The sequence below is a fragment of the Mytilus californianus genome, unplaced genomic scaffold (genome assembly GCF_021869535.1).
Source record: "Mytilus californianus isolate M0D057914Y unplaced genomic scaffold, xbMytCali1.0.p SCAF_7, whole genome shotgun sequence".
NCBI classification, from domain to species: Eukaryota; Metazoa; Mollusca; class Bivalvia; order Mytilida; family Mytilidae; genus Mytilus; species Mytilus californianus.
In genome coordinates this window covers 38581822-38598043 of record NW_026262723.1, presented here as the reverse complement: position 1 = coordinate 38598043, position 16222 = coordinate 38581822, and the positions used below count along the sequence as shown (strand labels likewise).

Genomic DNA, 16222 nt, shown 5'->3' with positions numbered 1-16222 from the left:
ATATAAGAGGATTTTTATTGACAGTGATTGATTTTATTTTGATAAATTTATTTGCGGTTTAAATTTATGTTTGAAATATTTTGATGCCTGTTTAGATTTACTAAGTAACATTTATTATTAGGTAACATTTCTGAAATTTTATCAACTGTGATTTTTCATGATCAGAAACTGAAGAAATTTTTTTTCTTCCTAGATTATTCAGCTTATAGATTTATCTTCTTACAAGAGAATAAATGTTTTCTTGGTTAATATTAACAAGTTTGTTATCATTTAAAGGGTTTTTTAGTTCATCAAATAATCTTATTACATGGGTGTAACAAGATTTTTAATAATATGAAACTTTGTTAAGAAAGACAGGAGGTCCCTCGACAAGCATGATAAACAGAATGAAGTTGCAAGGATGATGTATTACATATACAGTTAAACCTTTGTTACACTTTCTTAGTATCCCTTGAAGTACTTAAGTACCTTACATCACGTAACATTGTGAGAGAATACAAGTGTTATGATACAATATAGGAGAGTGACAGCTTTCTCCTTAAAGTTGGTCAAATTGACTTAAATTATAGCTAACTATGTGGTATGGGTTTTGCTCATTGTGGAAGGCTGTACGGTTACCTATAGTTGTCAACTTCTTCATTATTTGATCACATTCTCTTTCATTGAAAATCATACCACATCTTCTTATTTTTATTATACACCCGTCAAAATTTTGACGGGACGTATTATGGTATACAAATGTTGTCTGTCCGGCATAAACATGTACTGAGAATGACTTATCCAAATTTCATGAAACTTAACATAGTTGTTTCTTATGATAGTCAAACGATCTGTATACTTTTTGGTGAAAATAAGATTAAAACTTTTTGAGTTACAGGACTTAGTAACTAAAACAGGTGTGTGTTTTTTTTCACATGTCGCGCTGTATCTCAAAAAAAAATTAATGATTATTACTTAAAACTTTACACACTTCTTAGTTATATTAATCTTAAGATCTGTATATTTTTTGGTGATGATTCAAAACTTTATTTTTGAGTTATTGAGTATTTTGTAAAAAAAGGGGGAGGGGTTTTTCACATGTCGCGCCGTAACTCAAAAACGATTTATGATTATTGCTTAAAATTTTACACACTTCTTAGTTATATTAATCTAAAGATCTGTATACTTTTTGGTTTTGATTCAAAATTTTATTTTAGAGATATTGAGTTTTTTGTAAAAAAAAGGGGGGGTTTTCGCATGTCGCGCCGTATGTCAGAAACTATTTATGATTATTGCATAAAAATTCACACACAAGACGACAGGCGTATCATGAGCTCATGGCGCAGCTGTTTATTTAGAATAGAATATAGGAGAGTCTGACAGCTTCTCCTTAAAGTAGGTCGTATTGACTTCTGATAAAAGGCTTTACTGACATTCTAATGTAACATAGTGTAAGAATACAATATAGGAGAGTCTGACAGCTTGTTCTTATATATAATTAAAGAATGTCACTTAAAATAAAGGATCATTGACTTTCTCACACAATATAGTGTTAAAATACAATATTGGAGAGTCTTACAGCTTCTCCTTAAAGTAGGTCACATTGACTTATGATAAAGGACTCACTAACTCTCATGTAACATAGTGTTAGAATACAATATAGCAGAGCCTGACAGCTTCTTATTAAAGTAGATCACATTAATTTGATATAATAAAGGATTCACTAACTCTCATGTAACATAGTGTTAAGAGTACAATATAGGAGAGTCTGACAGCTTCTCTTTAAAGCAGGTGACATTGACTTATAATAACAGGTTTACTGACATTCTCATGTAGCATTATGTTCAAATACAATACAGCTTCTCTTTAAAGCAGGTCACATTGACTTATCATAACAGGTTTACTGACATTCTCATGTAACATTGTGTTAGAATACAATATAAGAGAGTCTGACAGCTTCTCTTTAAAGCAGGTCACATTGACTTATAATAACAGGTTTACTGAAATTCTCATGTAACATTGTGTTAGAATACAATATAAGAGAATCTGATAGCTTCTCTTTAAAGCAGGTCACATTGACTTATAATAAAAGATTTACTGAAATTCTCATGTAACATTGTGTTAGAATACAATATACGAGAGTCTGACAGCTTCTCTTTAAAGCAGGTGACATTGACTTATAATAACAGGTTTACTAACATTCTCTGATGTAAAATTGTGTTAAAACACTATATAAGAGAGTCTGACAGCTTCTCTTCAAAGCAGGTCACATTGACTAATAATTACAGGTTTATCGACATTCTCTGATGTAACATTGTGTTAGAATACAATATACGAGAGTCTGACAGCTTCTCTTTAAAGCAGGTCACATTGACTTATGATAACAGGTTAACTGACATTCTCATGTAACATTGTGTTAGAATACAATATATGAGAGTCTGACAGCTTCTCTTTAAAGCAGGTGACATTGACCTATAATAACAGATTTACTGACATTCTCATGTAACATAGTGTTATAATACAATATAAGAGAGTCTGACAGCTTCTCTTTAAAGCAGGCCACATTGACTTATGATAACAGGTTTACTGACATTCTCGTGTAACATTGTGTTAAAATACAATATAAGAGAGTCTGACAGCTTCTCTTTAAAGCAGGTCACATTGACTTATAATAACAGGTTTACTGATATTCTCATGTAACATTGTGTTAGAATACAATATAAGAGAGTCTGACAGCTTCTCTTTAAAGCAGATGACATTGACTTATAATAACAGGTTTACTGACATTCTCATGTAACATTGTGTTAGAATACAATATAAGAGAGTCTGACAGCTTCTCTTTAAAGCAGATGACATTGACTTGTAATAACAGGTTTACTGACATTCTCATGTAACATTGTGTTAGAATACAATATAAGAGAGTTTGACAGCTTCTCTTTAAAGCAGGTGACATTGACTTATAATAACAGGTTTACTGACATTTTCATGTAGCATTGTGTTAGATTAAAATATGCAAGAGTCTGACAGCTTCCTCTAAAAGAAGGTCACATTGATTTAATATAATAAAGTTTTCGCTGACTCTCATGTAACACAGTGTTAGAATACAATATATTAGAGTCTAACAGCTTCCTTCTTAAAGCAGGTCACATTGACCTTATAATAAACAGTTCACTGACAAATGCGTTAGCTGTAAAATATTAAGTGACCTACAATTAGATGTCATACAATGTGTGATACTATAAATCATAGATATATTTTTGTACATGTATTCCAATTAAGGGCCCTTGATGGGTGCATTATCAGACATTACAATATGATTCATTAACACATTTACACGATGAGAAGATATACAAACTGTTCATATATTTTTATATATCATATAAATCACATGAGTTGTATTCAAGTCAGGACCAGAATCATAAAAAGAGTTACAATAACCATTGTAGCTGTATACTAATTAACTTTTTGTCTAACATCTAGACATTAATTAATATAATTACCTAAATATTTCAGAACAGAAAGATTTTCATTAGTGAATAATCATATAAATTTTGTCTCATTTGTTAGGTCTGAAAAATGATGACATATACTGTTTACCTCTTTGAATAATATCTACATATGATCATTCTAAATAGGACTAACTAGGTATAAGATACATCAGGTTCCTTTTAGAAGTTAGGATATAAGTTGTCAATTGTTGCTGTTTATCATGTTTGTTTTACGTTCATTGTTTTGTACATATATGAGGCTGTTAGTTTTCTTGTTTGAATTGTTTTACATTTGTCATTTCATGGCCTTTTATAGCTGACTATGCAGTATGGGCTTTGCTCATTGTTGAGGGCTGTACAGTGACCTATAGTTGTACACTTGTATGTCATTTGGTCTCTGGTCGAGAATTGTCTCATTGGCATTCATACCACATCTTCTTATTTTTATATTCAGCAGTTAAGTTCTGTATTTTTTTGTCCTCATGGAACAAACTGAAGAAAGGTGATACTATTTGAACTGTCTGTCCTTAGAGTGTGTGTCAGTCAGTTAGTGGTTCACATGTAACAACAACATGTGTAGGTCAAAACCTTCTAAATGCATTACAGACAAAATCATTTAAGGAACTCCATCAAACTTGGTATACATAATACATTCAAGATCAGCTGAGTGCAGCTGAGGTCAAGGATCTTTGTCAAAGCTTTGTCAATGTGATACAGACTAAACTGCTGGAGCAAGTTCATGAGACTTGGTATATATCAACCTCATTAAAGAGAACGCCCATAGCAATTTTCATTTTCAATGTCAGATGTAAAAGGTCAAGGTCATTGTCAGATGTAGAAGATCAAGGATCTGGTTTTCTGGATCAAAACATTGTTAATGCATTGCAAACTGCACTGCTAATGCAAATTTTATCAAAACTTGCATGAAGACAGATCATAGCCCTATTGTTTTTCAAGTTCAAAGATCTCTTAGAGGTCAAGAGTTCAGGTCAAATCATGACAACTTAATACGACTTAAATTCAATTTCAAATAGACTAAATAGCTTGTTCAATCTTCTTCCAACTAGACATGCAGTATTCTCATGCAGAGATGTAGATGACATCACAGGTTGAATGAGAGGTTGAAACAATAGATAGTAATTTGCGATACTAGACAACAGCCTATTAATTTAAGTAGGATTTCACAAGGCTTTGTGGTGCCATTGTTTACCCTAGGTTTTCAGAATGTCTGAGTAGGCCAGGAGACATCAGATCAGTCTGATAGACAAGTACTCTGGAATTTACAGTATATAGACATTGGACATGGAGGAACTCTGATTTAATGAGAATATTAAAACTTATTCCATAATTTACAACTAAATTCAGTAGATTCCTTTTGAATATAATGATATATACATATTTGGTCAATAATACTCTCCTATGCTTTAAACTTAATTAAATTCTGTCTGAACTGCTGGAATGCTGGAATTGAATTTTCTGCGTGGTTTCCCTATGGATAAACAGCCTCAAACTCAATTATTCTGTAGCTCGTATATGAGAGATATTCCCAATAAAGGGACTTAGTTTTCCGTGAAGTTGCTCTAAATGGTAAATTAAAAGTTTTTTTCTGTTCCTCCATAGACATTTATTTAATTGAAATATGTTTTTGTATCATTCGACATGTATTTTATAGTCAATTTAATGCATTTATATTGGCAGATTTAGTGCTTTGTGAGTTACGCAATATATTTGTCATAGATGTTTATTATCAGAATTTTAGAGTATATGAATAAAGACTTGAGGGATATTTATATGCTGGTCAACAACAGACGAGTTGTGTTCTACCATTGTCCAATTAATCCATCCTTTCCAAGAAAAAAAAAAAATTGATGAAAGGGTCATGCTGATTGAAACACTTTTCACTTCTGTCATTCCAGAATTATAGAACAGTTTGCTTATTTCAAATTCATAAAATTTTGTCACAGCATTAGAATTCTGAAAGTTGTGTGTGTATTATTTATTGGAACTACCTCGTCGAAAAAAAATATTGCATTTTACACATTTCTTTTCATTTCTGAAATTTGTTTTAAATGTGTACTATAAAATGCTCACTGCTTTATAATGGTGTAAATAAAATGTGCAAAATATATATATTCATATTTGGGATACTTGAAAATACACAAAAACAAATTTTACTTGAATTTTGAATAGGATGCACTATGACAAAGAAAAAAAAATGAAAATAATTGTCTTAGATTCATGTAATTTACCAGGATATTTATTGAAAAAAATGTCAATGTATAGAGCAATAATATTTATGATATAGAAATATGCCAGATCTTCTGTTCTTATTAATACCCCTGTCTCTAAGAGGAGGGAGGGGGTATAAAGGGTTGCACCTGTGTCTTCTGATCATTCCTCTTTCTGTTCTTCTATCAGTCTCAAATATGGAGGGTTTTGACATATATTGTTCTAAAGTTACTTCCCTTAGTTACATGGAAATTTGGATTCCCTCTCCCCTAGGTGATAATGAAGTTTTGTTTGACAATCTCTTTTTAGATTTTAACACTATGTAATGAAACATAAAATGCAGGTCACTAAGTCAGTTGAAATTAGGGTTTTGCTAAGAGTACCTTTGAAAAGAGTTTTTCTGTGGTTAAGGGTGTATTTGTGATCACCTTATTTTAGTTTTTGTCTGGATTGTTTCCTTCTTTTCTTATACTAATACTTTGATATATTTTATCAATAAATAAAAAAGAAACTTGTACTCCATTAAGAGCCCCAACAAAAGGGATACAACTGGTAACAGAAATATGACTTTCCCCATAAAACTGATGTACATATTTCTGTTTTTTTTATGGCCTAATGAAAATGCTAATTATTTCTCCATATTCTTTGTGCATTTTATTGGAGATTTTTACACAGAAAAATCTTTCTCAAATGAAAATAAGATTTAGTATTTTTCCCTGGTATCAGAAAAACATCAGAGAGAATATTTTTCCTGATAAGATTAAGTAATTTTGTAGAAGAGAAGTGAGACAAGTGTGTTAGTGATTTTATCTTCAGTTTCCACTGATCCACTTAAAAAGTACATATCAAAAGATTTTTTTTCTCTCAAGGCTATCAGACCACTAGGGAGGGGTTGAATTGGGGACATTAACAATATGAGTATGAATATTGCTCTTGAATGAAGTTTACCAATACATGTATTGCTATTCAGTTGAGTACCAGGGGAAAATGAATATCATACTTTTAAATAATATACAAATACATTTTTTTTCAGGGAGCAGGGGATAGAAACTTAAGTTTTTGCACTTTAGCATGTTTTTCTTTTAGAAAAAATGTATATATTTTTAATCAACATATCATAATTTGTTTGTATCATATCAAGAAAAGAAAAAAAATAAATGCATATATTTAGAGTTTTCAAAATTCTATCAAACATCGAGGTGTATCAATGTAGGAAATTGGAACCATGAAAACTATCTTTAAAATTCTTGTGTAGAAATTCCAATCGGGAACACATTTTACATTATTGTAGTAAGTAAAGCATTTTAAGACAGTTTGCACAGCATTTCAAGAATTGCTCTTAGCAAATCTAGAAGCTTGAATTTTCTATTGATGAAGATTTTTTTCCATGGATTTGAATTTCTTTTCCATTGATTTGGATATCTTTTCCATGGATGTGGATTTCTTTTTCCATGGATGATGATTTCTTTTCCATGGATGTTGATATCTTTTCCATGGATGTGGATTTCTTTTCCATGGATGTGAACATCTTTTCCATGGATGTAGATCTCTTTTTTCATGGATGTGGATTTCTTTTTCCATGGATGTAGATTTCTTTTTCCATAGATGTGGATTTCTTTTCCATGGATGTGGATATCTTTTCCATGGATGTGGACATCTTTTCCATGGATGTGGATATCTTTTACATGGATGTGGATTTCTTTTCCATGGCTGAGAATTTCTTTTCCATTGATAGAACTGGACATCTTTTCCATGTGGACATCTTTTCCATGGATGTGGATTTATTTTCCATGGATGAGGATTTATTTTCCATGGATGTGGATTTCTTTTTCCATGGATGTGGATTTTTTTTCCATTACCTTTTCTCAATATCCCCTTACAAATCACCATAAATTTTATTTGACTGTCTCATCTTTATCCTCTCATTGGAATATGTCAGTGTTGTAATCATATGAAAATATGTATACATATGTATGTATATCTTAGTTTTATCTATATTGTTATGTCAGATGACAGAATAGAGCATTTCCTTTTTATGTTGAATGACATAAAACATAAAGGCATTGTGAGGGATTTTCACTTTCATCTTTCAATATAACTTTACAAGAATTTCATGAATGTAAAAGTACATTTGTTATGTCTCTCCTTGCTTCTTGTTCAATTTAAGAAAATTTGATATTTAGGAGATAATACTGTCAATTCAGAAACCATTGCAAGATTTTAATTAATGCAAATAATGGGACTGGGTATGTTTCTAATAATAAGAACTCCCATTTTGATATCTGATACATATATCTGTATACAGTTTTTTCTGAAATGCAAGAATTAATCTCACTTTTTGTAAAAAATTGCAATGATTAATGCATGCAATAGTTTCTGAATTTGTAGTAATTAAAAGTTAAAAGCATATTAGTTGAAGCATAAATAGTTTTATAGTCCTGTCCCAAGTCAGGAACATTGTTAGTAGTTTTATCTTAATGTTTTTTGTCATTTAGGGAATTTTGTGTTGATGACAGATAGTCTCTTTCTAGACTTGATGGGATTTAGAATTTCTGTCCATTGTTGAAAACTCCTTGATGTCTATTGTTTTTCTCAGCCTTCTGGTGGTTGTGTAGTACTCTGCTTGCAGCTAGTGCAAGTCTGAGGTTGTGGGTGTGATGCCCTCCCTTGTCAAGCCTAAGTCTTAAAAATCGGTATTTGCTGCTTCGCCACTGGGTATGCAGCAGTTAGGAGTAAGAACAATGACTGGTCAGCCTGGAGTCAGAATAATTTGTCTTTAGGGTAAGGGGACATATCTTCTGTGGACTGTTGCCTTGTGAACTTGCACATTGAAAAATCCAGCTCAGGGTGTCGGTCCAGTTCATAGAAGGGTTCAAATTTATATATAGAATAACCATACATTGTCTTGAAATATTAATTTTATTTGTACAAGGCTTAGAATTAGGTAGAAAGCGAGGCTGTGCCGAGCATTTCTATCCTGTTTTGAGCCGAGTACAAATAAAATTTGTATTTCGAGACAATCTATGGTTAGTCTTTATTATACTGCAACTCTTACATCTGTTTCAAATGAAATTTTTAGTGTAAAAACTATCATTTTTTAATTAAGAGCGGACAACGTAAAAATTCCGTGAATATATATGTTTTATTGACTTCATAGATAAAACTCTACGGAAACGCATTGTCAACGTCATAAACAAGACGATATATGGTCAGTGACTGTATATCACAAATGAATATATGGTCAATGCAATGTGCAAATAGCACAGCTGCAGTATATATCACATTAATATGTTCCTGTCTTGAATATGCATTAAACTTGCCACTGGATTTAATATCATATTTTGGTTTTTCTGAATTGTTTGGTTGCTGTCTCATTGTTGAATGTACACCACATCTCCTTCTATTCATATTGATATATGAGGTACTTTTTAACTATTTTTCACATTATGTTTATTATCTGTGTTGGAGTAAAAATATTACACTTGATAAACTATGACATCAGAATTTGGAACATTTCAAACCATCTTTATGTACACAAAAAATTTATTAAATCAGAAACAGCATGAAATGTTGAGTCTGAATTAAGATATGTGTCCTGATATTATATATATATTATTCTACAGTTACAAATGTGCATGGAGTCACATGGTTTACTGCATGTCCCATAATACCTAAAAAACTTTTCTTTTTCATAGAAATTTCTTCATTGAAAACAATCAGGAGTTAAAAAGTTTGTTAATTTGTAAACATTTAACCACTGTGAGTGTAATAGCATGAATACACAGCTGTCTGTTACAATTTTTAAACAAATTCTTCCTTTTTCAGCTATGAATGTTATTGACAATTAGTCATAAAATTAATGACAAAAGTACGAGATGTCATTCCAAGTGTAAAATAATTTCAGGTGTGTCCAACATTCTTCTTAAAAATTCAATTTAAAAAAAACAAAACAGTTGCACACTTTATTTTTATGCGCTGTAGTGGAAGGAGCATTAAGTTTTTTTCCCTTGTCCGTCCGTACGTCCATCCGTCCATGCGTCCCAAAGTTGGTTTACGTTCTCTAACTTTAGTTTGCCTCAACCAAATGTTATGAAACTTATACACAATGCCTATTACCACAAAACACAGATCAAACCGTTGTAGAGTTATGCCCCTTTACAAATGGAAAAATTGCTGAATTTTTCGTTTCAGTTTTGTAACTTTAGTTTGCCTCAACCAAATGTTATGAAACTTTTACACAATGCTTATTACCACAAAAAAACAGATCAAATTTGAATTTTGGTGGCGTCACTTAAACCGTTGTAGAATTATGCTCCTTTACAAATGGAAAAATTGCTGAATTTTTCGTTTCCATTCTCAAACTTTAGTTTGCCTCAACCAAATGTTATGAAACTTATACACAATGCTTATTACCACAAAATACAGATCAAGTTTGAATTTTGGTGGTGTCACTTTAACCGTTCTAGAGTTATGCCCCTTTACAAAAGGAAAAATTGCTGAATTTTTCGTTTCCGTTCTCCAACTTTGTTTGCCTCAACCGAATGTTATAAAAATTATACACAATGCTTATTACCACAAAATACAGATCAAGTTTGATTTTTGGTGGTGTCATTTTTACTGTTCTAGAGTTATGCCCCTTTACAAAAGGAAAAAAATGCAGAATTTTTTGTTTCCGTTCTCAAACTTAAGTTTGCCTGAACCAAATGTTATGAAACTTATACACAATACTTATTACTACAAAACTCAGATCAATAACAAATTGGGGTAGCGTCACTTTTACCGTTCTTCAGTTATGTCCCTTTGTAACTTTATGTGATATGCAAGAAGGGGCATCATCTGTGTCCCATGGACACATTCCCCATTTTTTTATTTTCATTAAAAATTTGGACACAAAGTTGTTTTGTAGCAGTTCAGTGTTTCTGTTGTTCCATTGTTTTCTTCTTATAGTTGATGTGTTTCCCTCGGTTTTAGTTTGTAACCCGGATTTGTTTATGACTTTGAAAAGCGGTATACTACTGTTGCCTTTATTAATGAATCTTTCCTAATGTAAATTACTAGCAACCCTTCCCTTTTTCTCCTCTTCCCCCCCCCCCCCCAAAAAAAAAATAAACCATCGGGAGAGTTAAATGAAAATACATGAGGAATATAAGGTTCATTTCTACAATTGTAGAAAGGGAGATAATTCAGTTACAATATTTGAATTGATAACAGTATTTTTTAATTTATTTCAGTTCATTCATTGTAAAGTGCTTTAAGCCATTCTCAGCGCAGATAGATACAGTTGGAGTTTACAGCAAGTTATACGTAGAAACCAGTAACTATCATAAAGATTTAGCTGTCCAGTTTCAAAAGTATGTATTTATTGAGAAGTACTGTAAATTCAGAAATTATTGCGAGGTTTTTATTAATGCGAATCATGCAACTATGTGAGTATCGCAATAACAAAAACTCACAGTTTGATAACTGAAACATAGATCTGTATGTAGATTTTTCTGAAATTGCAATAATTAAAATTGCATTCTTGTCCATTTTTGAAAAATCGCAATAATAAATGCAAGCAATAATTTCTGAATTTACAGTAAGTCAGGTAAAATCTTATATCTGGCCCCTAATTTGTGATTTTATATCTTTATTTAATAAGTAACTGTATATGATAATCTGGGTTAAAATATTTAGTGTGTGATCTTTATAGATCGGGTTAGCAAATCATTTTTTTTTCTCTCTCATTTTGTGATATTGATTATTATAAAATTAAGGAGATGTGGTACATTGCCAATAAGACAACTTTCCACCAAAGGTCAAAGGACAAGATGCAAACAATTACATGTACCTTACTGCCCTCAACAATGAGCAAAACTCATTAGTTAGTTATAAAAGCTATAAAAATCCTGTGTAGCTATAAAAACCATATAGTTAGCTATAAAAGGCTATGATAATAATAATTATTTGTCGTGACAAATGTGAAACAATTCGAACCAGGAAACCAATGGCCTGATTTATTCTAAAACAAAATACACCTATGGTGCATAGCAACAACCTTCAATTGCTGGATTATAAGCTCCTGGCTTTGGACAGATATAAATATAAAAATAAGTAGATTTGGTATGATTGCCAATGACACAACTCTCCACTATAGACACAATGACATAGTAGTTAACAACTATAGGTCACCCACTGTATGGCCTTCAACAATGAGCAAAACTCATGAAGAATGTATTGTGTGTTTGTGAGTCTTAACTCTATTTTTAGCCTGTGACTGTAATTTAACAGCACAACATAACTGCAATTTGGAAAAATCAGCTTATAAAAAGTGTGCTTTTTTAATTTTGTTCTATATGTTGACATTGACAAACATCTATGTATTGTCAATAATGTTGCAAAAATAATCTAACTTTCTTGTAGTGTTCAATTTTATTAGAGTTCGAAGTATGCTGGAAAATTATAATCAATTAACCAGGATAGTCAGACAGCATTCTCTGATTCAATATTTGATTATTATTGTTTTTAATATAGTATACAAAAAATGTATGAATTCAGTAGCAGACTTTCTTTTTGTAAAACTTACTTATGTCATATAAAGTATTAAAGTAAAATTAGCCAAACATACAAATGCACAAATGCAGAGTACTGTGTACCAGAAAAGTGTGTATTGTAAATTCAGAAATTATTGCGATTTTTGAAGAAAGGACAAAACTATGAGAAAAATTAATCCGATTTCAAGAAAATCAGCATACAAATATATGTATCAGACATTAGAATGTGTGTATTTATTATTGCGACACTACCTGTGTCCCATTATTTGGCATTAATAAAAAACTCGCAATAATTTCTGAATTTACACTATATCTACAAAATGGATACATTATTAGTGTTTTATGGCATTCCATACATTAACACGGAAGTGTCAAAAGGTTTCAATAACAAATGCAATTTCAGAAGAATTGTTTTTCTAAAATAAAACAAAGCTTAATGAAACAAAATCATTTTAAAAATAGACAATTGACAGTTAACAAGTTTTGCTGTTTCTTCAATTTTTACTTCCTCAATAAAAATCCAACATTTAAGTATTTATTACGTTATTTGTCATTTCATTTTCTTTTTATAGCCGAGAGAAGAAATTAAACACAGGAATTAATCCCATGACTCAGAGAAAGATTAAACTTCAGGAAAGACAGCTTAAGGTAAAATGAATGTTAAAGGAATAAAAACAACAGATTATAAATTTCATACGTCTGATGAGCTATAATTTGGATTTACCTTCACCAGCTACACTCAAAGCCAAATATTTGAAAGCCAAGGACATATAAGCACTGAAACAGTTGAAGAGCTATATGACCAAAAGGACACAAGAAGAAAAGTCAAAGTAAACTCTGTGTAGAATGCCTTTTATGCTTACCTGGCCTTCCATTTAGAGCTGTTGTCGTCACTTGGAGTCTGTCTGCAGTCTGTTTTTTCTCTGTTAATTTTCATTTTAATCTTTTCTAATCTTCTTAAATTACTGAGCAATCATTAACCAAATGTGTATGGATTATGTATGTAAGGTCTTTATAAAATCCCTCAGTTGGTTCAATGAAAAACATTAAAAATATACACAAGACAAATTTTTCGTTCTGATTGGTGAATTTTCAAATTTCTTCTATCCTGAAACTACAAAGCCTTATCTTTTGAAACTTTACAGAAATGATGATTGGGAGACCCTGTACAAATATTCATAATTTGCTTCAACCAAATGTTATGAAACTTATACACAAAACTAAGATCAAGTTCGAATTTGGGTGGCATCAATTTTACCGTTCTTGAGTTATGTCCCTTTATAACATTATATGCAAGCAGGGGCATCATCTTTGTCCCATGGACACATTCTCCATTTATTTTTACTATATGTAGGGATTTGACAAAAAAAAATGACTGTCATTCCAGTGGTTTGATTGATTGATTGATTGTTGGTGTTTAACGCCACTTTTAAGCGCCACATTTGGGCTATTTCGTGGCGGTCAGTTTTTATAGGTGGAGGAAGCCGGAGTGCCCGGAGAAAACCACCGACCTTTGATAGGAAAACTGACAATCCTAGTCAATTAAGATTACAGTCGAGTGCACCCGCACGAGCAGGGTTCGAACTCACAACCTCAGTGTTGACTGGCTAGTGATTACAATAGTAGAACTACTTAGACCACTTGGCCACCGAGGCCCCTCCAGTTGTTTGATAAACAGGGCATACAGTCTTAAAGGAGGAAGAATAAATTGTCTCCCCTTGATTACTTATTTAACGGAAATAATAAACTATTGTTTTGCATTAGATTTGTAAGTACCTTGTAAAATCAGTGATTTATAAACTTTCTGTCTATGATTTCTTTTTTAAATTTATACAGTCGTACATAGATTTATCATAAATTATTATATTTTCAGTTGACTATTCTCCATGCTGCTAAGATGCTACAAGATTTTTATCCAAAGAAGATTTTCCCAAGGAAGGCTTTGTTTTCTGAAGAAGACTTCTGGGAAGATGAACAACTAAAGTTCAGAGACTGGAGAGGTATAAGAGACCAGTATTTTTCAGCTCCCCTGACCCACAGGGTCAAGTGAGCTATTCTCATCACTTTGTGTTGTTCTTCAACTGTCTGTTACCATTTACAAAAATCTTCTCTGAAACTTCTTGCCCAATTTGAATTTTTTGTACAATTTTTTGGCATTTTTGTTCATTATCTTGAAAACTATTAAGTGATAATGATATTTTGATATCAAAAATGATCAACAGGTCGAGATATTTAAATTTGTTTATGGTCGAAATGCTGGGTCAACTGCCTATAGGAGTTTTTTCCCTCAATGACTATTTCTGTTGTTTTTGTTGCAATTTTGGCAAAAACTTGAGAAGACATGAACAAAATTTGTAAATAGCAAAAAATGATCAACAGGACAATATCTGCTAATAGGTCAGCATAGCAGAAATTGTCAGTTGACTACAAATAGAATTTATTGCTCTTAAATAATGATTTTACCAATTTTTTTGCATTTTTGAGGAAAACTTTAGTATACAAATAAAACTGTAAACAGCAAGAATGATGTGCAAACACAAGATCTACAAATAAACAACATTACCAAAATTGTCAGTCAACTCTTTATAAGAGTTGTTGTGCTTGAAAGAAGTTTTTTACCCTTTTTTTATTATTTTTCCATTAAGCTGAAATTGTAGAAAATATTGCCCTTGAATGACAACTTTTACCCATTTTTTGTATTTTGTGCAAAGACTATAATAGAAAGAGCGATATTAAATACAAGATCAACAAAAAGAGATCGTAGTCCTGAACTATATTTTAGTCTTCAACGTTAAATATTCACATAAACCCAGGTCTTTAGAGCCTTTAGTTTACCATATACTCCTCATGCATTGTCACAACTAGTTTTTTTTTCAGGAAAAAATGCATTAAACTTGTTCATAATTTTTGGAACTATTCAGAAGGAGTATTATTTCAATAAAAGCTTTGAGAGAAATTGATATTTGATATAAAAAGATTGCCAATAACCAATAAGTTGAATAACATTATCTCAGTTTAGGCATTACAACTAAATTCTGAAGTTGCCAACAGAGCCAATAAAGCAACAGAAAAAGATGCCATACAGCCATTTATTAGATGTCACACTTTTTTTTCATTTGAATGTCATATTAAATAAACTTTCATACTCTAAAAAAAATAATTGTATTTAATGGGAGGTAAGTCTACTTCATTTATCAGAAATTTTGGGATAACTCCTGTTATTTACAACTACAAAATGTTTCACAGACAAATACTGCAACATAAATTTAACAGGACCCTGGTTCCTAAGTTTCATGTAGTACATTTCTTTTTATCAAATAAAACAATTTGTTTTTACTACATGATAATAAAATTAAAATCACATCAGAAAAATAAATCAGGAAATAGTTAAAGGACAAGGGAGAAAACTCAAAAACCATCAATATCAGTATTTTTTTTGTACACAACATCTCTGCTGTCTTCCGACAATTTCATGACATATTTCACTTTTTGGTAAGGTTAATAACAACTGGAACAGTATAAAAACGCATGAAGTGGTTTAAAAGCACGAAGTGTTACCATGTAAAATGAGCAAAATGTGACAACGCTCTGGAGGATTAATTTCCAAGGGAAAAATCTAGCAAAAAAATGTATTTCTTTTATGATAACTGTAAGGTCTTACTTTAAGCAATATTTAGATTCCTTTCACTTTATTATTTGTTTTAAGCTTCATAATGAAATTTATTTTTGAAACTGATGCATGACAGAAACATGGAACTGGAGCCTCAAATGTTATACAAACTGTACTGTAAATTCAGAAAATTATTGCGAGGTTTTTTATTATTGCGAATAATGATATTCGATTAGAATCGCAATAATAAGAACTTGCATTCTGATATCTGATACTTGTATTTGTATGCAGATTTGCAGGAAATCCCAATAATTAATATCACATTTTGTCCTTTCCTCAAAAATGGCAATAATACATTGTGTAAATGCACGCAATAATTTCTG

The 16222-nt window shown here is 31.4% G+C and overlaps 1 protein-coding gene across 3 annotated transcripts in view; it reads left to right on the top strand.

Moving 5' to 3' along the window:
- LOC127708512 (uncharacterized) overlaps positions 1-16222 on the top strand; it is a 121373-nt gene that overhangs the window by 86631 nt on the left and 18520 nt on the right. For all 3 annotated transcript variants that reach the window (XM_052213407.1, XM_052213405.1, XM_052213406.1), the window contains exons 26-28: positions 10928-11047; positions 12802-12877; positions 14103-14229. In XM_052213407.1, the coding sequence (XP_052069367.1) occupies positions 10928-11047; positions 12802-12877; positions 14103-14229 (323 nt within the window). The remainder of the gene's footprint in view (positions 1-10927; positions 11048-12801; positions 12878-14102; positions 14230-16222) is intronic.